Here is a 26122-nt window from a genome sequence, read left to right on the forward strand (position 1 = left end):
GTGGCTCTGTTGCACAGCGAGCTGTGAATAAATTCCCTTTGCATTTTTAAAAAGGATTTTATTTATTTCTTCATGAGAGACAGAGAGAGAGAGAGAGAGAGGCAGAGACACAGGAGGAGGGAGAAGCAGGCTCCATGCAGGGAGCCCCCTGGGGGACTCGATCCCCGGTCTCCGGGGTCACGCCCTGGGCTGAAGGCAGGCGCTGAGCCGCTGAGCCACTCAGGGCTTCCCCCTTTGCATTTTTCATGCAGCTGGTCTTCACATACCGAAAGAATTAAAAAGGAAACAAACAACCAAAGCAGGAGTCTGCCACCTGTCTGCGGAGCATCTCACCAGGCTCCCAGGTGTCCTGCAGGTGGGGAGCTCCCCGCCGCCCCGCCCTGGAAGAGAGAGCATCCCAAGCACCTGCCGCCAGGACAGCGCGCACAAGGGGACGAGGCGGCGGCGAGATTCTCCGGGCCAGAGCGGGGTGGGGGGCGGGGGGAGCTAGAGGATGGTGCCCGGGGCGCGTGCGGCGCGGAAGCGCGAGCCTCGGACCCAGGGCGCTCAGGCGCGTGGAGCTTCTGCGCATGCTCTGGAGGGCTGCCACTCTCGGCGCCGCCCCGCCCAGGGCGCTGACGTCACGTCCGGCGACGGCGGCTGCGAGGCGCTGGCCTCCCGGGCGCGGGGGTCGCCGCGGGGCGCGTCGGTGTCGTCCGCGGCCCTCGGGTCGCGCGGCTGCCCCCGGACCGCTTAGTCCCAAGCCGGGTGCGGTTTCCTCTCCTGGAGGTGAAGCGGAGTGAGGGGGCCTGGGCCCTCGGACCAGGGTGTGTTTGCATCGGGGCCGGGGGCGCATTTGCAGTGTTTCCTCCCGCAGGACCCGCATTCCGCTGTAGTGCAATCCGAGGATGGCGGCTTGTTACTTGTTTTTTGTGTTTTAAAGATTTTGTTTATTCATGAGAGACACAGGCAGAGGGAGAAGCAGGCTCCGTGCAGGGATGCCCGGCGCGGGATTCGATCCCAGGACCCCGGGGTCACGCCCTGGGCCGAAGGCGGCGCTGACCGCTGAGCCACCCGGGCTGCCCCGAGGATGGCGTTTCATCCGCCTGCAGCTGTTTGGATACTGCTTCCAAAGGAATCCCCCAACTCACGAGCGGCTTTAGTGCCTTGGAATTTTGTTTTTTCAAAAAAAAAAACAAAACAAAACAACAAAACAAAACAAAAAAACACATTTGGGCCCCAGAGCTCAGAACCCTTGAGAATTTCTGGTAAATGATCCCTCCTCTTCCTGGAATTGAAGGGACTGCGAGCATATCTTTTTTTTTTTTTTTTTAATTATATGCCTCTTTTTTTCTTTTTTATTTTTTTTTGAAAAAATATTTATTTTTATTTATTTATTTATTTATTTATTTATTTATTTATTTATTTATTTATTTATTTATTTATTTATTTGAGAGAGAGAGAGAGAGAGAGAGGCAGAGGGAGAAGCAGGCTCCACGCAGGGAGCCCGACGTGGGACTCGATCCTGGGACTCGGGGATCACGCCCTGGGCGGAAGGCGGCGCTAACCGCTGAGCCACCCGAGCTGCCCTGAACATATTTTTTCAATAAGGAAGACTGTGGCTGGCTGGAACACAACCATCCTTGGGTCACTGGAGGCTTCTCAGGATTTCTAAAACTTGGGGATTATACATATATGTGATATATGTGTGTGTATATATATATGTATTTTTTTTTTTTTTGCATGGGTATTTTAAGTATTTCAGTCAGGCGTGCAGTACTTCCTGAAAAATCCATTACATTCATTTTATGCTTAAAAGGCCAACCTGATTTGACCTTTTCCCTGTTGACTTGCCCTCAGTCTTAGGAACATTTATGGTGAAGGAACTTGAGGCCGCTGAATTGTCTTGAGTTCTGATGCCACATTTTAAGTTCGTTGTTCTGTCCCCAGCTTTGTGGCCTCGCTTGTGAACAGGCTATGCTCCTGCCCCTCTTCTGGTTTGCAGTTTGGTGCTGCTCCTCTCTGGTGGGTTCTGGATTTGGGTAATTGCATTTGATAGGACTGTGTTTGAAGGGAAACTCAACGAGAAGCATGTGGCTTTTTACTTTGATAGCTTAGTTTTTCATTTTACAAAATGCCCATTTGACGATATAGCTAAGCAAAAGAAAGAAGATTTAAACCACCTGGAATCCTCCCATTGAAAGATAATAAATTGCCAGTGCTTTAGAATAGAGTCCAGTTTTTTTAATGCATAATATTTGTAAAACAAAAATCCTGGTGGATACTGTTTGGTGACCCCTATCTAGTCCGTCTTCGAATTTTACTAATTTTTTTCTTTCAACTTGTGTGATGGCTAGGAACTCCGATAAGTGGTCCTCCTTAGTATCTGCACCTTGCAAAATCTATTTTAGTAGCTCAGAGGACTTTAGTTTTATGTCTCGGTTTTTGGCCAAGGAACACCGGTGAGGTGGTGTTAGCTGCTTAAAAAGAGATATTTAATGTTGAGTCCTGTGCGAGGGCAGCCAGCTTATTTTAGTATATCAAATTCATGGCGAAGTCGCAGAAAATCATTGGAGACGTTCCTAATTCTTTACTCTTTGTTTTTAAGCTCTTTCCCCCTCCCTGTTCTTTCTCTTCCCTCCAAGAATGAAACATGACTGAGGACTCTCAGAGAAACTTCCGTTCCGTATATTATGAGAAAGTGGGGTTTCGTGGAGTTGAAGAAAAGAAATCACTGGAAATTCTCCTAAAAGATGACCGACTGGGTGAGTTTTACAAGCTCAGGGTTATTGCGTTTTAGTCGTCTCAGCTGTCCTGAAAGAAATGCTATCTTAAAAGACATTCAGCACTATTTGTTACCTGCTGTATTTTTAGTGATAGGATGAAAGGTGAAGGGTGTATTTTGACAGAAGTCATGGATTTTTCAGGTTTATATTTTGCTGAGGCTGAGTCAGATGTCTTTGAGAGGACTCAAGTCAGTGATGCTTTTTTTCCTTGTATTATACCTATATATTTCCTTTCCTCGGTTTTCAGAGGTGTTATTAGCTTCTGGGTAAATTTGCAACAACTCTTGGCCATGGTTTTTCTTCTATGGAAATACCAAGACTACGTTATGTATTGACATTTTAGTTTCTTCATAGTAATAATGTCTGTTCTGTTGACTAAAATAAACTGAATCATAGGTTAAAAAAAAGTAATATGTGTAGAATGCTTAAACATTTTTTTAAGGTTTTATTTATTCATTCATGAGAGACGCAGAGAGAGGCAGAGACATAGGCAGAGGGAGAAGCAGGCTCCCTGTAGGGAGCCCGATGTGGGACTCAATCCCAGGACCCAGGATGACGCCCTAGACCAAAGGCAGATGCTCAAACCGCTGAGCTACCCAGGCATCCTGCTTTTAAAATTTCTAAACAATTTCCCACCTGATCTTTGATCCTTGCTAGACAGTCTATGTTTTAAGTATGTCTGGAATTATTCTCATTTGACAAGTAGGGGGAGTTGAGGTCCAGGACAGCTGAGTGTGGTTTATTGGAAAATGTGGGGATTTGAGGCCTGACAATGCCACTCAGTAGCTGTGCTAACTTCATCAAGTCATTTAACTTCTTAGAGCTTCAGTTTCTGCCTTTTTTTTTTTTTAAAGAGAGATCTTTTCTTTCTTTGAGAGAGCACACATGCATGGGTGCACACAGGCACATGAATGGGGACGAAGGGGTAGAGGGAGATCTCCAGCAAGACTCCCCGCTAAGCGAGGAGCCATACTCGGGGTTCAATCCCACCACCCTGAGATCACAACTTGAGCTGAAATCGAGTCAGACGCTCAATCAACTGAGCCACCCAGGTGCCCCAGTTTCTGCATCTCTAAAACAATAACAACCCCAAAAGCTTGAGGTATAGATTAAATGAAATTAATTCTATAAGTAGTAACTACTGCTAATGTAGGGAATGTAGTAATAGATGCTAAATACATCACCTACTCGGTGAAGCACTAATTGTTTTTAAATAGCTAGTTGGTGAAACACCTGGGCTAGAAATCAGACCTTGCCTTTCCTAGATTTACTGAGTAGAATTCCTCTGAAGAAATGTCTTACTGTCATTTTTAAAGACTGAAATGCACTTTCATTTGATCAACATGAAAAAGCTCCTAATTGCTGTTTTCTTTCTCTTCCTCTAGATATTGAGAAACTTTGTACTTTTAGTCAGAGGTTCCCTCTCCCATCCATGTACCGTGCACTGGTATGGAAGGTGCTTTTAGGTATGTGACCCAACAGTAGGAAGATTTATCTTCAAAAGTGTTGAATGACGGGATATTTGTCATTTTATCAGAAAAAAGAGCATTTTTTTTTTTTTAGGCCCTTTACTGCATATTAGGTCTGGTTTTAGGAGACTGGATTACTGCGGACTGTGAGAGCATTTAAGAAGGTGACTTTAGTAGCAGTGCATTAAATAGGACTCCAAGAATGTTAGTTTAGTAATAATAGAAGAGAAAGTAACGTGTGTTCCTGAAACTAGGTGTGGGAAGAGCATCGAATTGGAGAAAGAACTGGCCTAGGGTTTACCGTCACCTGGGTAACTGTGAGGAAGACCCTGCTAGGCCTCAATTTTTGCACCTGTTAAGTGAGGTTATTTAGCCACATTAACTTGTAGGTCGTAGCCCTCAGTTTGTTATTTCTGTGATTCCCAGCTGCAAAGGTCTAACTTCCTAATGAGTGCTATCAGAGTCAGAAAGAAATTGAAGTTTTTACCTCCTAGAAGCACAAATGGGTAGATTTCAGTGATGAGTGGCTGAAGGAAAGGACAAATGAACCTGCTCAGTTTCTGTGGAGGAAAAGTGACTGACAGCGTCCCTTTTGAGCCAAGGATTTTTTTCTGTTACTGCTCAGCCTGCTGTTGCATATAATATCCATCCGTTAACCATCTAACTTTTCTTTCTTAAAAAAAAAATGAGAGTAATCCTAGACTTCTCTTGTGAAGTAGGTATTAACATCCCATTTTTACAAATGGGGTCAAAGGCCACAAGGCTAAATAACTTGCCTAAGGCCTTCCAGTCTGTAAGTGGCAGAGCTGGGATTTGATCTCAGGTTGGTAGAGCCCATCCGAAGGTAGGATAGACAGCAGACCTCATTTTTCTTTCCAGAATGTACTGGATTTTCAGAACTTGAGAAACCTGCCATCCTAAGTCTGATTATGTAATGTGGAGGCAGCGAGGGGATACAACCCATACTGGAAAGTACTGTGTGATGCCTTTGTGTGTTGTGCGTCCTGGCACGTCTTTATGTATTTGTATTTCCGGTAGGCCACTGTACAGTTTATGTCTTGAGAGCGAGTATCAACTATTTTAGTTTTTCCCTGAGCATTTTTTCTTAAATCTTGGTGTTTCCGGTGGCCATCAAAATAAATGCTTTCCAGGGATGCCTTTTAGGTGTAATGTCAATACCATCTATTTTGGCTGGGAAATACTACGTGTCTTATTAATAATACCAGTGGATTAGTGGGAGATGTCCAGTTGCAGTTTGTGACACTTCTTTAGAATACTGGATCTCTGTTGTTTTATAGCAAAGAGTGATCCTTAATCAAATGGACAGCTAACTCTTATACTAGCTTAGTATGTGCTATATGCTTCCTAGGTACTTTATATATGTCAATTTTTTAATCATTACACCAGCTGTATTAGATAGGTATTATTAGTCTCATTTTTATGATGGAGCAGCTAAGGTATAGGGACACTGAATAAGTTGCTGACCATCATCTAGCCAGTTAATCATAGAGCCGGATAGCAAACCTTATGAACTTATGACATGAACTTTGACTCCATGTCCCTATACAGTCTTGTTAAATCTAATGAGGCTAGAATAAATACAGTTTCTATTTTAAGATTTTATTTATTTATTTTAGAGAACGAGCTAGCACTGGGGGAGGGACAAAGAGAATGAATCCCAAGCAGACTCTGCACTGAGCTTGGGAGCCTGATCTGGGGCTTGATTCCAGGACCCCGAGATCACAACTCGAGCCGAAATCAAGAGTCGGATGCTCAACCAACCGAGCCACCCAGGTGTCTCTAAGATGTTTTTCTTTATAGCAGAATTTAGAACCTAGAAAATTCAATGTCAACATTTTGCAAATCTGTTTGACCCTTGGTACTCTTTTTCTCATACAGGCTTTTGGGGCTAGTGTTGTACGAAGGACATTTGGTGAGATGGTTAACCATCCCATTTTTCACCTCTGCCTGCTGAGGAAACAAGTTCCTAGAGAGACATTTGTGAGAATTCTGGGGTTATCAGATATGCTAAAAGCCTGTCCAGTGCTCCTTCCACTCTGCTTTTTTCCATGCCATTTGTTTGTAAAAAAAAAACAAAAAAAGATACGGTTTTTGCTCCAAAGCCTCACAGGTAGACGTGTTTGATTGGGTTGATGAGCACAAATAGTATCAGAATGTAATGTAAGGTGGCCTCATCAGCCACAGATTCTGTATTCCCGAAGCTAGGTTACTTTGTGAGCAAGTTTGCTTGTTGGGGAAGAGAAGGCTTTGAGGAGTTGTGAGTGGCTCTGAGATGAGGGGCCTGTACTGTTAGCTCGAGCAGCCATAACGAGATACCATGGACTGGGGGGCTTAAACAACAGTATATTCTCATGCTTCTGGAGGCTGAGAAGTTCAGGATTGAGGTGCTGGTTGGTTTGGCTCTTGGTGCTTTAGGCCTCCCTTCTTGGCTTGTAGATGGCCACCTTCCCATTCTGTCCGCACATGGCAGAGAGAGAAACCACAGACTCTAGTATGTCTTCCTTTCTTAGAAGGGCAATAGCTCTGTTCACCCACCCTTACAACCACATTTAACCTTAGTCACTCCTTATCAGCTCTATCTCTAGTTACAGGCACACTGGGGTTGGGGCTTTAGTATATGAATCTGGGGGGTGGGGAACAATTCAGTCTGTAGCAGGGGCCAAGTGCAAAAACTGGAGATCAGTCTGTAGGAGCTGAGGGTGGCCCCAGGCCAACAACCAAAAATTAAATCATTAGGATAATTGAAGTAGCTATTGTCTTGACTTAGGTGGCACACTTGTTCAAGGGCTTTATGATGCCATTCCAATTTCTCTTAAGTCTCAGTGATGCAGTTGGCATCAAATATTGATAGTTCACTTAAAATTTAATATTGTTTTATAAAGAGAATTTGTAAAACAAAATCTGTACGGTAACTAAATATCTGTGTGATTGCAGTCTAATCATGACAGGGCAGCTCTCACTTGATTTCTCTGTAATAGAGGAGGGCTTTGGGTCTGTGTCTCAGTATTTTGCCCATTCTTTTCCCCCCTCGGTCTCTGTATAGGGATCCTGCCTCCACACCATGAATCCCATGCCCAGGTGATGATGTATCGCAAGGAGCAGTACTGTGATGTGCTTCATGCCCTGCACGTTGTTCGCTTTGTCAACGATGCCACACCTCAGGTTGAAGTCTATCTCCGCATGTATCAGCTGGAGTCTGGAAAGTTGCCTCGAAGTCCCTCCTTTCCACTGGTTAGTGCTGCTTTTCTTTGACACTTGTCTCAACTCTAGTCTGTCCCATCCTGCTGACCTTTTGACTGCATTGTATTTTGTCTTCGAAACTTTCAATGACTCTCTGTGGAATAAAAGCAACACATATTTCCCTGGCACTCGTCATCCTGCGTATTCTGACTCAATCTAATTTTTATTTTTTATTTTTTTTAAGATTTTATTCATTCATGAGACACACACACACACGTGCGCAGAGAGAGAGAGAGAGAGAGAGAGAGAGAGAGAGGCAGAGACACAGGCAGAGGGAGAAGCAGGCTCCATGCAGGGAGCCCGACGTGGGACTCAATCCCGGGACCCTGGGATCACGCCCTGGGCTGAAGGCGGTGCTAAATCGCTGAGCCACCCAGGCGTCCCTGTCTAATTTTTTAAAATACATTTTATTTTGAAATGATGGCAAGCTTTTGCAAGAACATTACCAAGAATTCCCATATGCTCTTTACCCAGGTTCCTCAGGCATTGACATTTTGCCATGTTACTTTGTCATTTTTTCCTTTGCATGTATACATATTTTTTCCTAAACCGTTTGAAAATAAGATGCAGGGCAGCCCAGGTGGCTCACTGGTGTAGCAGCTCCTTCAGTCCAGGGCGTGATCCTGGAGACCTGGGATCAAGTCCCAGGTCAAGCTCCCTGCATGGAACCTGCTTCTCCCTCTGGCTGTGTCTCTGCCTCTCTCTCTCTCTCTCTGTGTCTTTCATGAATAAATAAATAAAATCTTTAAAAAAAATTTTAACATGATATTCCATTACTTCAGATTCTTTCAATATAGACTTCCTAAAGAGAATAACATTCCCCTGGGTAACCATGGTACAAGCATTGAAACCAAGAAGTTTACATTGATACAGTATTAACATTGAATCTTCAGACTCCATTCACATTTGGCAATTGCCCCAGTAATGCCCTTTATCATAAACAGTAAGTTTTGGTTCAGAACTTATCAGACTTTCTTATGAAACTTTCAGCCAGTAGTTTTATCATTTGTTGGTGATTTAAAAATTTTTTAAATGTTTTAACTCTTCATTAAAAAATCATTTTAGACATAGAAAAAATTGGAAGACATAGTATAGTGTTCCATGTACTTTTACCTAGCATCATCAGATGTTTCATCTTCTGTAACTGTAGTATAATAATCAAACTCAGAAAATTATCAGTGATAAAATATCATGAATCTATAGACCATACTGATATTCTGCTGTCCTTCTCCTGGTTTGGGATCCAGTGTGGGCTCATAGGTGGCATTCATTGCCACATCTTCTTACTCTGCTTTCATTTGGATGTTCGTTAGTCTGTCTTTGATGATCTTGACACATCTGAAAAGTTTTGGACAGTAGAGTGTTTCTCAGTTTGGGTCCATTTGATGTTTCCTTGTTTTTTTTTTTTTTTAAAGATAAGATTTTTATTTATTTATTTAAGATTTTATTTATTTTTTTCATGAGAGACAGAGAGAGAGAGGCAGAGACACAGGCAGAGGGAGAAGCAGGCTCCATGCAGGGAGTCTGACATGGGACTCGATCTCAGGTCTCCAGGATCCCGCCCTGGACTGAAGGCAGTGCTAAACCACTGAGCCACCCGGGCTGCCCTGATGTTTCCTTGTGACTAATATTTGATTATGCGCTTTTGTCAGGAATACCACAGAAGTATGATACTTATTACTATTGCTGCTAACTTTGATCACTTGGTTAAGGTGGCATCTGCCTGGTTTCTTCAGTCTAAGGATACTATTTTTCCTCTTGTAATTAATAAATAATTTGTGAGGAGATGCTTTGAGATTATGTAAATATCCATCCACATGTAATGATTCCTGCCTGAAATAATTTTTACTCTGCTGATTGTCAAGTGGTCATTTTCTGTTTCATTCCCTCTGCAATTATTAGTTGGCATTCTTTTATAAGGAAGGGGTTTCCTTTCTCATTTATTTATATCAGTATGAATTTATGTATTCCTCTGTTATTCAGTGGCCTATAACCCATTAATATGATTATTTACTTGATGTTCAGCTTGTCTCAGGCCAGTGGGAGACCCTTCAAATTGACTGCTGTGTCTTTATTGACAAGCCCCCATCATTGAGCATTTCCTTACCTTCCGGCACAAAAAGATATTCCAAGCCCATCTTGTATTTTTTCTACCCCACTCCTAAAATCAGCCATGTCCCTTTTGAATAAAGGGTGGTATTTAGAAACCAAGAATAGGGCACTAGACGTGCTTGTTGTTTCTGGTGTGTTGTTGCTTCTCGGTCCTGTATGTAGGCAGAGCTAGGAAATATGTACACATTCTGTTAGTATACAGAATCATGTGCACACACACGTGTATGTTTATATGTCTTTTGACCTCTGAATATTAAAAACCCTCATTTCACACCTCTGATTCCAGTACCAATACCTCTGATTCCAGTCCAGGCCCGTGAGTTCTTCTTACCTTCACCCTTTTGTGTTTGCAGCTTCCTTGTCTGAGAGTTGCAAATATATAAAGGCTCCTATTCTCCTTAGTATGGTTACTGCTTTGCTCATTCCTCTCGTTGTAACCCATACTGCCAGCTACCTTTTGACCCTTGCCTGCTGGTGCAATAGGTCACCTCCTTGACCTTGACCTAAGGCCACAGCCCAGCAGGCCCCAACCTGTTTTTAAACTTCCATCTTTGACAAACCTGTACCCTAGTTACTTGGACTGCTTATTGTTTGTAAAGGGAAAAGAAGGGAAGAGGGAAAGTTCAGGTAAAGGAATGATTATAGCTCTTGGGCTTTGGCTATTTTAATGCAATTCAAAGTTCATTTTAGGCATTTTAACTTTTTTTGTGTGTGGCTAAAACAGTGATGGCTCAAATCAGGATTTGCCTGCAAGCTGTGGTATTCTGTAAACCTTATTATTATTTTTTTATTTATTAGAGAGAGAGCACAAGTGGGGAGAGGGGTTGAGGGAGAGGGAGAAGCAGACTCTCTGCTGAGCAGGGAGACCAGTGTGGTGCTCAATCCCAGGACCCAGGGATCACCACCGGAGCCAAAGGCAGATGCTTAACTGAGTCACCCAGGCACCCCAAAACTTATTTTTTTTATTGCAGTTTGCAATCTACCTGTATAGCACTTTGAGTTTTCACTTGTTCTTTCTTTTTGAAGTTAATGATGTGGCTCCCATGGACAGACCTGAGGTTGTCCATTCATGTTAAGTTTATAAAGAGAGAATGGCTCTGAAAATAATTGGAAGTCTTGACAGACTTCTTTAAATTTTCCTTATCTCTGGCAGAGCAAAGTTGGTAGTACTCTGCAAGTTCTTAAATTATATATTAAATTAGGTTAGGTTATCTATTAGTTCAAGAAATCTAAATGATAGTTTATGGTTTTCACCTCATTCCTGCTCAGCATGTCTCAACACTTTGATGGCACATCACTGTAGTCTTGGGCAGATGTGCCATCAAAGTGTTGGTTTTGGCTCTGCCTCCCACATCTCCCCGGTCATCAAGACCCACTCAGCCTCATTAGTATTGCTATCTAGTAGAGTGTGTGACGGCACCCCACACGGGGCTGGGAACATAGTCAAGGACATTGGTCTTCTTCCCTGCCTCTCAGACTGTCCTGGAGCCAGTGAGATGCCATGTTCAGGAGCACTCAGTACAGTGCCCAGTATGGGATGGGAGTCCAAGAAAGGAGGCTGTCTTTCCCTTCCTTCTCTCTTTTCCTCTGATACGTTAATTAATATTTAGAAAAAATTATTTTCTGTGATTCTGTTACTTTTTTTTTAAGATTTTATTTATTTATTCATGAGAGACACAGAGAGAGAGAGAGAGAGAGAGAGAGAGGCAGAGACATAAGGCAGAGGGAGAAGCAGACTCCATGCAGGAAGCCCGATGTGGGACTTGATCCCAGAACTCTGGGATCATGACCTGAGCCAAAGGCAGGTCAACTGCTCAACTGCTGAGCCACCCAGGCATCCCTACTCTTTTCTTAAATAAACTTTTTTAAGTTAACACATAGTGTATTATTGGTTTCAGGGATAGAATTCAGTGATTCCTCAGTTGCATAACATCCAGTGCTCATTATATCACATGCCCTCCTTAATGCCTGTTACCCAGTTACCCCATCCTCCCACCCACCTCACCTCCAGCAACCCTCAGTTTCCTGTTGTGATTCTGTTACTCTTGACATTTTATAGAATATTAAGAGGTTGAAAGGAGGCCTAAAATGAAATGCTTTAAAAAAAAAAAAGATTTTATTTATTTATTCATGAGAGACACACACAGAGAGGCAGAGACACAGGCAGAGGGAGAAGCAGGCTCTATGCAGGGAGCCTGATGTGGGACTTGATCCCAGGACTCCAAGATCATGCCCTGAGCCGAAGGCAGACATTATACTGCTGAGCCATCCAGGGATCCCTGAAATGCTTTTATTAAAATAGGAATTTTGATTTAACTTGGGGCCCTTAAGGAGAGTAGAGAGATACTTTTTAGTTTCTTTTTAACACTGAAGTCTTTTGGCTGTTAAATCCTAGATGAAAACTTTTTTTTTTTTTTTTTTTTTAAGAGAGCAAGAGCATATGCATGTGTGCATGAGCTGGGGGAATGGCAGAGAGAGAGAGAGAGATAGAGCGCATAAATCCCACACAGCCTGATGTGGGGCTCAATCCCATGACCCTGAGATTGTGACCTGAGCTGACATCAAGAGATCAAGAGTTGGGGGCTTAATTGACTGAGCCACAGGCACCGCTGAAGATGTGATTTTGTATAAGATACGGTGTTTGAAAACAAAATCAATTTTCAAGTAGATTCTAGTTCTTATAAGATTACTTTGTTGAAATTTACTTGAGGGTTTCCATTCATATTCTGAGTATTGACACAGGGTTTGAGAAATGCCATTCTTCTGATTTCTAAAATTCTGATTCTAAGGACATTTTAACTTTTTAGGTGCTTAAGGGTGCTTAGAACAAAATTCTTTTTTTTATTATTTTTTATTTATTTATTTTTTTTATTGGAGTTCAATTTGCCAACATATAGCATAACACCCAGTGCTCATCCCATCAAGTGGCCCCCTCAGTGCCCGTCACCCAGTCACCCCCACTCCCCGCCCACCTCCTTTTCTACCACCCCTTGTTTGTTTCCCAGAGTTAGGAGTCTCTCATGTTCTGTCTCCTTTTCTGATATTTCCCACTCATTTTTTCTCCTTTCCCCTTTATTCCCTTTCACTATTTTTTATATTCCCCAAATGAATGAGACCATATAATGTTTGTCCTTCTCCGATTGACTTATTTCACTCAGTATGATACCCTCCAGTTCCATCCACGTCGAAGCAAATGGTGGGTATTTGTCGTTTCTAATGGCTGAATAATACTCCATTGTATACATAGACCACATCTTCTTTATCCATTCATCTTTCGATGGACACCGAGGCTCCTTTCTAAAGGAATATATGAATGAATACTTTGAAATAAAGAAAATGCTTTTTTAGTTCTTTTGGAGTCATTGAACTTTTTGCAAATCACTGTCTTAACAAATGTTTCCAATTGTGGTGTTTATCACATATTTTTCAAAGAAATTCTCTTCTAGCCCTGGGAATATTTTTGTGTGTAGAGAGTCAGGACCTTGCTTATGATTTATGTTTTCTCTGGTGACCTTAAATGGTAGAGGGTGGAAAAACCTCTGCATGCTCAGCCTGAAACATGGATAGTTGTCAGCATCACTAATCCAAATAGGTTTCTTTGGTTACCCATTCTTATCTCCGCCTTGGTCTTCTCTTTAGTGGTGGACTGTGTGCTTTTTGGTTCCACTTTGATTAAGACAGCCTCTTCAGAAGTTAGGGGGTAAGCATTCATTTTTATGAAAGAAATATGTATTCCTCTATTCTGCTGGCTCCCTCTCTTTACCGGAGATTTATTATTGATCTTTCAGGAGCCAGAAGATGAAGTATTTCTTGCCATTGCCAAAGCCGTGGAAGAAATGGTAGAGGATAGTGTCGACTGTTACTGGATCATCCGATGCTTTGTGAACCAACTAAACAACAAGTACCGGGAGTCTTTACCTCAGCTGGTAAGGAATGCTTTTTTGGCTGTTGGTGAGTCAGGGTGAGCAGTGATACTGGGGAACTACCCTTACTTCCTGGTGCTGCTACAATGGAGTGGACCCTCTATAGGAAGAGCCAAAGATGTTTTCCATAAAAGATCAGATAGTAAATATTTTCAGGTTGATGAGCCAGATGGTCTCTATGTCTCTGTGTGTCTCTCGCAAATACTCAGCTCTGCTCTTGTTGCACAGAAGCGGCCACTGACAATGCATAAAAGAATGGTTGTGGGTGGATTTAGCCTCCTGCAGGCCATAGATTGCAAACCCCTGCTCTTTTGTATTCCTTATCCTGGAGAATCTACTGGCTTTATCTAGAATTGCTTCTCTGTATTAGTTAAGGTTTAAATTTGGCTGTATATAATGGAAAGCCCAAATATCCCTGAAGCTTTATTTTTCTCTCTCATGTAACCAGAAGTCTAGAGGTAAGGCAGTCCAGAGCTGGAGCCACAGTGCCATGGTATCTTCAGGAACCCAGGCTCCTGTCCTTGCAGTCCAGCAGTCTTAGTTGTGGTCCTTCCTCTCTTGCTCAGGATGGATGCTGAGAGACCACTGTGACATCCGTGTCCTAGGCAGGTAGGAGGGGAAATGCAACGACAAGAGTGAAGGAGGAGAAGGGACAGTCAGTCAAGTCCCTTGGACAGACTTTCCTTCTGCATATCTGTTGGTGGCAAGACCATGACACCTGGCTACCTCTGTCTGCCACAGAGGCTGGGAAATGTGGTTTCGTTTTTGTTTTTATAAAGCCAGGCATATTGTGATCTGTTACAATGGAATTCTGTTAGTGAAGAGGGAGAGGCGAATGGATGTAAGGGAGCCAGCCTACTGGCTGGCTGCTGCGCTCTGACTCAGGAGTCCAGACAATAGCATGGCACCTGCGTACTCAGCATAAGCCAGTGGTTCTTTGCCTTTCTGTTTTTCAAATGTTTTTCTTTATTTCTCTCATTTATAAAAATGAATGTCTTTTTTCTTAAATCATTGAGTTGTGTCATTTGAGAGTCTGTTGAAAGCAGTAACTGAAGATAGTGGTTGCAGGGACTGAGGAGGGGTGCTGATGAAAGTTGATTAAGCCCTGAGGATCACTGTGCTAACTGCAGTCATCAGAACCGTTGGCAAGACCCTTTAGCTTTGTTGAGCACTGTTCCAAGAGTGTTTTATAGATTTCAATTATGTAAAATTTGATTTTCAGAATTTTAAAATTTAATTCACTTAGTTAATTTCAATAAAAATAAGCATGGCAATGGAAGCATAATGTTAGTTGCCTAATTAGATCAAGAGGTCCAAATTATACCATGATTTCATTAGCTTTTCTTATTTAGTATTGAAGCCAGTCCAGTAGCATTTTGCTAGTTTACATTTAAAAAATTCTTTATTTTTAATGACACAAGTAATAAGTACATTCTTGAAGTATTCTGATGAATCCAGTGTTCCCATAGATCTGTATCTCCTCATCCCCCACCTTCTAGGAAGTAAACATTGTCATTAGCTGGGTGTATATCCTAGACTGTTTTATGTACATGAGGATGAATGGAATCCATTCACACACACATACATATATATGCACATACACACATATAATGATTATATTTTATATATGTAACTTAAAAAACAAATATTATAATGTTCATATAACTGTACAATTTTTTTTAAACTTAATGTCTTGGAACACTTTCCAAGTCAGTGCAGATCAGTAGTGTTCAGCCCTGACTTCCTATTAGAACCACCTGGGAGCTTCTAAAAAATTACCAGTGCTTTTCCTCTCCCCAAACCCAGTAAGTCAGAATCTCAGGGGGGTACGTGGGTTCCAGAATTCTATTTTTTAAAAAGCTTCAGGTGTTTCTGAAGTATGGCTAGGATTGAGAGCCACTCATTTAAAACCACTTTTTTTTTTTCTCTTAAAAAATGTGTTCATAGTATTTCCTGTTAATAATTTTGCCATATTTTAATATAACAGGTCCATGTTGACAGTCAGCATGTTCTTCTATGTTAGCCTTTCTATATATGTGTTTCTGTAGAGCAGGTACCTATGAGGGGATTGCCTGGTTGAAAGAGTGCTGTATTTAAATTTTTTGTTTTTTTAAAAGTTTTTAGTTATTTGAGAGAGAGCACACACAAGTGACGGGGGTGGGGTGGGGGTTGGCTGGGAGAGAGAGAGAGAGAGAGAGAGAGAATCAGACTCCTTGTTGAGCAGGGAGCCCGACATTGGGCTTGATTCCAGGACCCTGAGATCATGACGTGAGCCAAAGGCAGACACTCAACTGACTGAGCCACCCAAGTGCCCCGTATTTAATTTTTTAATTGCCAGATTGCTCACCCAGAAGGCATACCAATTTTGCTTTCCCCAACAGATAAAATTTTCTGTTTTCCACTCCATTGCCAATACTTGATAGAATCAGTTTCTTAAATTTTTGTTAATCTGATAGTGAAAATGGTATCTCGTTTTAATTTACATATCCTCATTTTCTGATGAAGCTGAGCAATTTTGCCTATGCTTAGTCTTTTGTATTTGTCCACCTCTCTCTTTTGCATCTTTCTTTTTTATTTGTAAAAGGCTTTGATATACTCTGGATATTTATCCTGCATTACATATGTTAACAATCTTTTCTCCCTGTGTGTCGTAGAGAGATTTTTAAAGTTTTGATGCAACTGGATCTGTCAGTATTTTGCTTTTTGTATCTTACGTAGGGAATCCTTCCTAACTCCAGGATTAAAAAACAGGGTTTTAAAAAACTTTCCTCTAACTTTTAAAAATATTTAAAAATTTTATTTATTTAATATTAAATTTTTTTTTTTACAGAGAGCACATGCATGAGCTCTCATGCACAAGCGAGCCAGAGTCAGGGTGCAGTTGGACGGGCAGAGGAAGAGAGAGTATCTTAAGCAGACCTCATGCCTAGTAGAGCTTAATCCCACAACCCTGAGATCATGACCTGAGCCGAGATCATGACCTGAGCCGAGATCAAGAGTTGAATGTTTAACCAACTGAGCTACTTAGGTGTCCCTATATTGAAACATTTTAAAATTTAGTCCTTTAATTTGTGAGGGATTTGTGTTTGTAATTGGTACTGACACAGATTTGACCTTGTTTCTTTGTTAACTGCAGTAAACCTTCAGTCAGCTGCCTCCTCTTCCTCTTTCTGTTTGACAGTTATTGAGCTCCTGCTTCATGCCAGGCAATTTACTATGTTAATGAAAACTTAATTTTAACACACTTCTCTGTTTTTATAGATGAGGAAACTGAAGCACAGAGCAGTTAAGTAACTTGCCCAAGGTCACACAGTTAGTAAGCCGAACTACCTACCGCTTATACTATCAATTCATTCTTTTCTTTACAGATTTGAAATGACACCTTTATCATGTACTAGATTTCCATATACATTAGCATCTCTTTTTGGGCTTTTTTCCGCATCAAGCTATTTGTCTATTCCTGGACTAATACCATATGACTTATTTAACATAACCTTCTTCATATGTTTTGGTAGCTGGTAAAGAAAATTCCTTCATATTGTTGTTCTGTTTCAAAAGTGCCTTGGCACTGGTGGCTTAACACTGGTTTCTGGTTTCTTCTTAGAAGTGAATTTTGAATCAGTGGTATACTAAATACCTCCCCTAAACCTTAATTTCTTCCTCTTCAAAAAGGAGGTTTAATATGTACGTCTTAGTACTCCACACATAGTTTTAAATAGTTATGATTTTTTTTTTAAAGTTCTTCAGAATGTGTAAGAAAAATTAAATTTCCTTTGTGTTGCTATTTGACTTACGGCTTACTTGAACTTTTCTCTTTATTTAAGCTGTGTTTAGTCTCCCATAAAATTTTTATTACTGTGGTTAGTGGATCTCTTCTTCTTAGCTTCTTGTTAAAGTAATTTTTATAATCTTGTCTAGCATCTTCAAGATTTTGTGGTTTTACCAACTAAATTGGTTATCACAAAGCGTAGTTTGTTTTATCATTGTAGGAAAATGTGCACTTAATGGGCAATGATGGGTTTTTGGCATGACAAAAAGATGAGACACTATCTGATGGTGACACATTTATTATGTCATAATATTCTGATTGATAGGGTTATATCACAGCTGCTCCTCTGCTTACACGCTTTAGGAAATGTTGCCCTTTGATGAATCCTGCTTTTGGCAAGGAGAATAGAATCCAGCCTTAGTGTGTGACATGAATGGCCTCTGGTTAATCTTTTTTCAGAACAGACTGTCCTTAGGCCATCTCAGACTTAATTGTGTTCAGTCATTAAAGTAAGTGAGCCTTCTTTCATTGCCATTGCACTGCTTTTTAAAAGCCATCCGAAAGAGAGGTGTTTTTGTTTTTGTTTTTTAAATAAACACTGTTAGCAACCTCATCTTAAGTTCAATGTAAATTCCTCTCAGAGTGGTTAAGTCTGTCAGATTTTGCCTTCTCTTGTTCAGGTGTGTTTTATTTTCTTCATAAAGTAAAGAATTTGAGGGTCATGGAAATACTGGAAATAACCTAAAAGTTTAGCAGTAAAATATAATAACCTCATCTACCATTTGCTGTATACTAAAACTTTCAGGCAATGTAAATATTATCTCTTTCCACTAAAAAGAAAGTATATACGTATGTATTTATATTTACTATCTTTCTTAGATTTAATAATAGCATCTATTTAATAGATTTAATAATATGATATGCATCTTTCTCTACCCTTCTGTTTTCACTTGATATATGCTAGAAATCATGCCTTAAGTTTTACAGTTGACCCTTGAATGGTGTTGAGGTTAGAGGCATCAAACCCCCATACAGTTCAAAATGATGTATTACTTTTGGCTCCCTAGAAACTTAACTACTGTAGCCTACTGTTGACTGGAAGCCTACCAAGAATATAAGCAGTCTGCTAACACATATTAAATATTTTGTATATTATATACTCTATTTTTATAATAAAGTTAGATAAAAGAATATGTCATTAAAATCATAAGGAAGAAAAATACTTTTGTAGTACTGTACATGTATTTATTAAAACACATTTATATATCAGTGGACCCACATAGTTCAAACTCATGTTGTTCAGGGGTCACCTGTATATAGAGACATTCCTTATTCCTTTTCACAGATTCATACGACTCCCCTGTGTGTATATACTTTCATTTATTTGACTTGTCCTCTATTGGCCACTTAGGGTGTTTCCAGTCTTTTGTATTATACAGTGTTACAGATAAATACAGATACACCTACCTTTTCATTTTCATTTACCAGTATATTTGGGGGATGTGTTTCCTAGAAATCAGTTGACTAGATCAAAGGATAAAGGCCTATGTTATTTTGCTAGATATTTCCAAATTCTCCTTCATAGACCTCATCCTTATGACCAGTAGATGAGGATGCATTGCCCTACAGTCTCCTTTGCCAACATGGTGTGTCATTTTCACCAGTCTGATAGGTGAGAGATGATACCTTCATATATCTTTTTTTGTTTTTAAGGGTGAATTTTTTTCATTAAGTCTTAAACTTTTAATTCCAGTAGAGTTAACATACAGTGTTATATTAGTTTCAGGTATATAATTTAATGATTCAACACTCAGTGCTCCTCATGGTAAGTGTAGCCTTAATCTCCATCACCTATTTCACCCATCCCCCCCAACTGCCCTCTGGTAAGCATCAGTTTGTTCTCTAAAGTTAAGAGTCTGTTTCTTGGTTTGCCTCTCTTTCTCTTTCTTTCCTTCCATGTTCATCTATTTTGTTTCTTAAATTTCACATGAGTGAGATTATATGGTATTTGCCTTCCTCTGACTTATTTCACTTAGCATCATAACTTCTAGCTCCATGTTGTTGCAAATGGCAATATTTCATTCTTTTTATATGGCTGAGTAATATCCCACTATATATATACATCACATCGTTATCCATTCATAAATCGATGGACATTTGGGCTCTTTACATAGTTTGGCTGTTGTAGACAACGCTGCAGTAAACCTCAAGGTGCACGTATCTTTTTGAATTAGTGTTTTTATATTTTTTGGGTAAGTACTCAGTGTGATTACTAGAGATGATACTTCAGTGTAGTTTTGGGTTGTATTTTTTTTTTTTAATACTGATACGGGCTTGAGAGTTTGACCCCCAGGCATTATTCTTGGCTGGTGGATCATAAATATAGCAGCTTGTGCCAGGTGGATTTGACTGGTCTGGGAGATGGCTTTGTTAGCTCTCCCAGGCTCCTAGAGTTGGCTGATACTTACCCTTTTATGGGAGAGGCTTCCACATGGAATCCAGGTGCTTTGTTCCCTCCATGTTATTTCTCTGCCTCCCGAGAATTCTCCTGCATGTGGGGTACAGAGTGCCTCCTCTGGATGTCTCTGATGTAGGGGTGTCTTTGGTGTGGTGCACAGTAACACTTGGCCTGGGTGTGGGTGGTCAAGGACTGGTGGGCCCTTTTCACATCCAGCTCTTTTTTTGTCCCATTCTTCCTAATTACCTCTCTCCACTTCGGTCCTACTCTTGTTTCTTTGGTCTTACTCTTTCCCCTTCTCCCTTTTTTTTTTTTTTTTTTTTTTTAAGATTTATTTATTCATGAGAGACACACAGAGAGAGGCAGAGACACAGGCAGAGGGAGAAGCAGACTCCTCACAGGGAGCTGGATGTGGGACTTGATCCCAGATCCTGGGATCATACCCTGAGCCCCTGAGTCAAAGGTAGACACTCAACTGCTGAGCCACTCAGGCATCCCTCCCCTTCTCCCCTTTTCCTGAATATTTCATCTACTGCTCCAGAATAGCCAGGGGTGCCATGGATCTTTCTTAGTTCCCCAGAACAATTAAATTTTGCTTTGGGAAAAAAAATAAATAAATAAATAAATGTTGCTTTGGACTCTTGCTTTTGGATGTGGAACCTTGTTACTGCTGTTAGGGGAACATGTAACCTTGTTACTGCTGTTACTGCTGTTGGGGGAAGAGCTGTTTGGTTTTGCCCAGTAGTGCCCTGGAAAACCCCTTAGTCCTGTGTTGCTGGTTGCTGACTTGGGAACTTTGCGTCACCAGTGACTTGGATGAGTCTGGAGTTTTGTTTTCTGGCACTTACTTTGCGTTCAGCCTGTACGTTTGATTCATCCTGTTCATCACAAGCTGTAAAATCGGGTAATGTTATGTCACAGGAAACAAGTAATCTCTCTTCCTGTTTTATCATTAGCCAAAGGCTTTTGAACAGTACTTGAATCTGGAAGATAGCCGTTTGCTGAGTCATCTGAAGACGTGTTCTGCACTGTCCAGACTTCCTTACGATCTCTGGTTCAAGAGGTGCTTCGCAGGGTGCTTGCCTGAATCAAGTTTACAGAGGCAAGTATCTCTTTCAAAGATATCTGAAGGCTTGAAGCAGAGAAGGATCCTGGTTTTTCGTGTGATTATCCTTCAGAGTATGAATCTGCTTTAGGACAATACCATAATTTGAAGTTAACTCCTTGGCAGTCAACAGAGCAACACTTGATTCAGCTTATTATTTTTACAGTTAGAAATGCTAGAATATTAGTAATGTTAACCTGATGTGAATACAACTTAATGGTAATGCTAGAGACATTAGAGTGTACAATTAGAAAACTTGAAGGCCCTCAGTATGTTAGATGCTGTACAATATTCACATCTAAAACCGTCTCCAGGCAGAGGTCTAAGCTTTTCTTTTCCAGAAATATGGTAGACCTTGATCTGGAGGAAATATTCCTGTTTCTTTGTTCTTCCTGACATCTTTAAAGTAGCTGAAGGTGGGCAGAGATCAGAGACTCACATCCAACTTTTATTCATTTCAGACATGTGTTGCTGGCATTTGAGAGTCCTGGCCCTCCCCACAAGACTGTATGAGGTAGTTGGGAGAAAAGGCAACATGCAGAGAACATCACAGGACAGTACATGACTAAGCACATAGAGTGTGAAACCAACTTTAAGAGGTATAGGAATTAGGGCAGCCCGGGTGGCTCAGCGGTTTAGTGCCGCCTACAGTCCAGGGCATGATCCTGGAGACCTGGGATCGAGTCCCATGTCAGGCTCCCTGCATGGAGCCTGCTTCTCCTTCTGCCTGTGTCTCTGCCTCTCTCTCTCTCTGTGTCTCATGAATAAATAAATTAAAAATCTTTAATAAATAAATAAATAAATAGGCATAGGAATTATGAGAATAGTTATTTTAGAGTGGTTGCAAATCAATAGCTCCTTAAGCTCTTTAAAAAATTTTTAATTTATTTATGAGAGAGCATGAGCAGAGGGCAGAGGAAGAAGCAGACTCCCCCTTGAGCAGGGAGCCCCATGTAGGGGGTTGATCCCAGGACCCTGAGATCATGACCTGACCCAAAGGCAGATGCTTAACTGACTGAGCCACCGAGGTGCCTCCTAGCTCCTTAAGCTTTTGGAGAAGTTTTAGGAATTTCAACCACTGGAAAATGAAATTGCATTGATCTCATTTCATACACCACTTTTGTTATTCCTTAGTATTTAATAATAATAATTAGATTAACATTACCTACTCTTAGTAAAATCCAAACTTTGGTTTAAGACTTTCCTTCCCTAAAATGTCAAGTTTCAGTCATTAGAGGACGGGTGCCTGGCAGATGCCTTGTAGAGCAAGTCCTTTTTAGTAATCATTCCTTTTCCCTTCCAATGTTGTATGTGAAATACGTTTCAAATGGCTGATTTAGTTTGCTTTTGTTTTTTTGATGATTATTTTGTTATAGATTTTTTTCTGAAATTTATACTTAAAAGGAGTAATTTTGACTTAATTTTATAATTAGATGTTTAGCTAACCATAAATTTCAAACTCAAATGATCTTATATCTCTTGTTTTTTTTTTTTTTTTTTTTTTACTAGGGTTTGGGATAAAGTTGTAAGTGGATCCTGTAAGATCCTGGTTTTTGTAGCTGTGGAAATTTTATTAACCTTTAAAATAAAAGTAATGGCTCTGAACAATGCAGAGAAGATAACAAAGTTTCTGGAAAATGTAAGTGTGCTTTTTTAAAAATTTGATTTTGAATCTAGAAAGGAAGTCTTGTTTAGCAAACCAGGTTTTCCTCCCACATTACATTATTTTCTCTGATACTTTTACCTTGTAAGAAACACTTTTTCCCCTTGGAAACATTTAGCAGAGAGTTGGTCTGTGGAGTGTAGTTTGCATCCTCTTTGGGGGAAGACGGTCTGAGCAGTGAGACTGTTATCATGAATGTGTGCATGCAGACCAGAGTCTTCTCTCCCTATGTGACCACCAGGAGGCTTGTTGAGAAAGGAGGGGAGATCTAATATCTGAGGTAGAGTAATCCTTTTCAGTGGAAAAAGGAAGCCTGATGTCACGGAGGACTCTAATAAGCCCTCTCATTGCTGTTCCTATCTCTGGCCGAATCCCAGTTGGGTTTGTTAATGCGCTTAAATACGTACATAGTGCATGTAGGAGAAGATCTAAATGAATCTCTGTGTATCTCAGAATACCCTTAACTAGGCAAGAAATTTATGCCAGGATGAATTTCACTGGATCCAAAAATCTATTCTTTTTTTTAATTGGTCACTATTAACATTTGAATAGTGGCTCAGTAAATAGTGAGTACCCAGTGAACAATGTGATGAATAAATGAGTCATCAGTATTCTTTTAGTGGGGAACAGTGCCAGGGCCCACGCTAAGTACTTTTCATGGATTCTCCCACATAATCTTAAACAGCTTTAGGAAGAGGCTGTCATTTGCCCCATTTTAAAGATGGGATCTGAACTCAGGTAGCGTTGGGTAACCTGCCCAGGGGCACATGATGGGCAGTGCAGGCTTGAAACCCCGGGCAGTCTGGCCAGAGCTCCTTACTGTGTCCTCCAGTGGCCCACTAAACAAAGATCCTGGCTGCAGCCTTTCATAGGATCACTTTCTGAAAAGTAGTGAAAACTCCAGGGGAAATTGCTGAGGCATGATGAATGAGGGAGACAATGAAGTTATAAACATGGCAATTTCACAAAGACTCGTTTGCTTGTCCACAGATTCCTCAGGACAGCTCGGACGCGATTGTGAGCAAGGCCATCGACTTGTGGCACAAACACTGCGGGACCCCCGTGCACTCAGCCTGACCGCTCCTGATGTGCACGGCCTGCCAGGCCCAGTCACTAAACTTACCGAAAATAGGGTTCTTGCTTTTGTGCCCAAAGCATAATTTTTTCCGAGTAAGATTGGGTGGCATATCGTGGAGCAGCATCTTGTGGTTCACAGAAGTACAAAGTTCAACTCTGAATAGCATTGAAAAGGGTTATTCGAAAACACTTCCCCATTTTCAAAACAGTTCAGGCAGGGAAGGCGGGCGCTTTGATAGGCAGTGTATAACCAAGCCTGTCCCGTTCCTCTCTAATTAGCACCAAGCTCGTTACTTTCTAAGGCTATTTCTGGAATAAAGAACAACTTCCTTTTGTTGACAGCTCAGATTCGGCTTTCCTTGATGCAGTACTTGTTTAAATCTAAGCTGTCTGGTTTCTGAGGCTTTGTCTTGCCAAATAGGTTTCAATAAAAATCTTACATTTTTCTTCTCTGTGTCGGTTGGAGTGCAAGTTATTGAACAAAATGTGTCTAAATTTACCTACAAGGAGAGAGAGTACTTGTGGATATCTTGCCCAATTCATGCTTTTTTCCTGATGGGTCATTAAATGTTGGGTGGGCTCTAGGAAGCACTGTGCCACTCAGAATTGGAATGGGAGAAGCGGCAGGCTAAGGTTAATAGCTAATGCCCCCAGGCCCTGTTATGCCACAAATGGTAACTGTTCATTGACAGTTGTAGGCTTTGAGATTGGTGATTGAGATGAGGCCCTTTGTTCAAGACTGGTTCAGCTGTCGGACTTGCAGGAACCTGAGTGGTGAGTTGGTTCCCTGCCCTACCCAGCCCCACTCTCAGAAGAGGAGGCGGGACCATGAAATTTTGCAGTTAGAATTTGGAGCATTCATTCCCTCCCTAACGTGTAAAATAACTTGAGAAGTCAGAGCGAACAAAGTCATTGAAACCAGCTGGTACTTCTGAATAGTAACATATCCCAAAGTATTTCATTTCTAAAACGCAAAAATACACCCAGAAGAAAACTTCTTAAAGCAAAATGCTATCGACATTTCCTGCTTTACATTTACTTTCTAGCTGGTTGGAGATAGCAAACACCTAAGAAGGAACTCCTGCTCTAGTTGTCTGCTGTTTGGCGCTCTTGGGGGATGCGTAAAATTCACTGAGAAGTCAGAAAACAAAAATAAGTTTATTTCTATTTATGACCCATGTCTTGTTAGTACAGCTTTTTACTAAAAAACAGATTAAAAAGTCAAGTGATAGTAAATCTCAACTCCAAGAGGAAACAGAGATTCAGCAACTTCTGAACAAGAGGATAGTTTCAAGGTATGTGTTCCTGCTTGCTTCTGAATTCTGAGAGAAGACTAGCACACTATAGAGTGAGTGTGGGGGGGCGAGGGGGTCCCTGGAATTCTTGGGCAGGAGAAAGCTTGGGAGGCTGACACATGCCTCTTCACAACTTTCGGGAAGGTCCAGATGAGCTGAAGGGAAGACTCGCTGTCCTACGAAGGGGTCAGAAGTGTTCTGCCAAATTCAGGTTGGTCAAGACCTTTCTGGTGAAGGGCTGGGAGGTGGGGATTTTCTTTTAAAGTTAGTCAAGGGAATCCCTGGGTGGCTCAGCGGTTTAGCATCTGCCTTTGGCCCAGGGTGTGATCCTGGAGTCCTGGGATCGAGTTCCACGTTGGACTCCCTGCATGGAGCCTGCTTCTCCCTCTGCCTGTGTCTCTCTCTGTGTCTTTCATGAATAAATAAATAAAATCCTTAAAAAAAAAAAAAAAAGTCTGATACCATCCAGAGTTTTCTTTCTTAGGCAACCAAAGGGCTCCATCTCAGCAGAAGGGGTTTTTTAGGGTCCCCTGTGAGGACAGTGGCAGTATGGGTGAGGGTGAGGGTCGAGTTGCACTTTGATACCAGAATTTTGTTTTGCCAAGAGCCTCAGCATTCTGAAAACATTTCTGCCTACTGCCTTTGGTGAGAAGCATGGCTCCCGATGAAAATACTACCCCCCCACCCCCCAGTCCCATTATTCAAGACGTTTTGTCAAGATGCTGCAGAATTTCCCTTCGGTGTAACAGCTCAGGGGGTTTGTTACAGCCCAAACTGTCAGGGCTAACCTGTGGGGCTCTCCCGCTCCTTTGGAAAACTGGGGTCTAACTTTTTTTTTTTAAGATTTTATTTATTTATTCATGAGAGACACAGAGAGGCAGAAGACACAGGCAGAAGGGAGCCCAACGTGGGACTCGATCCCGGGTCTCCAGGATCAGGCCCTGGGCTGAAGGCGGCGCTAAACCACTGAGCTACCTGGGATGCCCAAGGGGTCTAACGTTATTAAATATAGTTTTAGTCCTTCCTTTACACAATATCATTTTTTTTTAACATCTGCTCATTCATTCAGTTCATCTTTTTTTACAGTGTGTTCATAAACACAATGAAAAAGCTTCAAGTCTGTGCTGCTGGGAGCTACTGAGAGCCCAGGAAGGTCAGGGCATGTGTGACTTCTGCCTGACAAAAAATGGAGTGGACAGATTGCGTGCACCCAGGCTTGTGCGGT

The 26122-nt window shown here is 41.4% G+C and overlaps 1 protein-coding gene across 7 annotated transcripts; it reads left to right on the forward strand.

The window, feature by feature from the left end:
* The first annotated feature begins 632 nt into the window (after nucleotides 1-632).
* TBC1D7 (TBC1 domain family member 7) lies at nucleotides 633-24054 on the forward strand. 7 transcript variants are annotated; one of them, XM_072813641.1, is made up of 9 exons: nucleotides 634-806; nucleotides 1930-2004; nucleotides 2625-2744; nucleotides 4151-4231; nucleotides 7299-7486; nucleotides 13396-13533; nucleotides 20714-20859; nucleotides 22372-22501; nucleotides 23516-24054. In XM_072813641.1, the coding sequence occupies exons 3-9, from the start codon at nucleotides 2633-2635 to the stop codon at nucleotides 23600-23602; spliced, it is 882 nt and encodes a 293-aa protein (XP_072669742.1). In that variant the 5' UTR covers nucleotides 634-806; nucleotides 1930-2004; nucleotides 2625-2632; the 3' UTR covers nucleotides 23603-24054. The 7 variants fall into 7 exon arrangements, 6 of the variants coding, with proteins under 6 accessions (XP_072669746.1, XP_072669742.1, XP_072669743.1 ...); XR_012025237.1 differs by lacking the exons at nucleotides 1930-2004; nucleotides 23516-24054 and adding an exon at nucleotides 21324-21461 and having other exon boundaries at nucleotides 633-806; XM_072813645.1 differs by lacking the exon at nucleotides 4151-4231 and having other exon boundaries at nucleotides 633-806.
* Nucleotides 24055-26122: the final 2068 nt, after the last annotated feature.

The sequence above is a fragment of the Canis lupus genome, chromosome 37 (genome assembly GCF_048164855.1).
Source record: "Canis lupus baileyi chromosome 37, mCanLup2.hap1, whole genome shotgun sequence".
Taxonomy (NCBI): domain Eukaryota; kingdom Metazoa; phylum Chordata; class Mammalia; order Carnivora; family Canidae; genus Canis; species Canis lupus.

Excerpts from the sequence above, each read along its gene's own strand:
- TBC1D7 (XM_072813641.1), top strand. The coding sequence starts at position 2,633 with ATGACTGAGGACTCTCAGAGAAACTTCCGTTCCGTATATTATGAGAAA. Across the intron at positions 20,860-22,371 it reads CCTGAATCAAGTTTACAGAG|GGTTTGGGATAAAGTTGTAA; the intron begins GCAAGTATCTCT and ends TTTTTTTACTAG. Across the intron at positions 22,502-23,515 it reads TAACAAAGTTTCTGGAAAAT|ATTCCTCAGGACAGCTCGGA; the intron begins GTAAGTGTGCTT and ends GCTTGTCCACAG.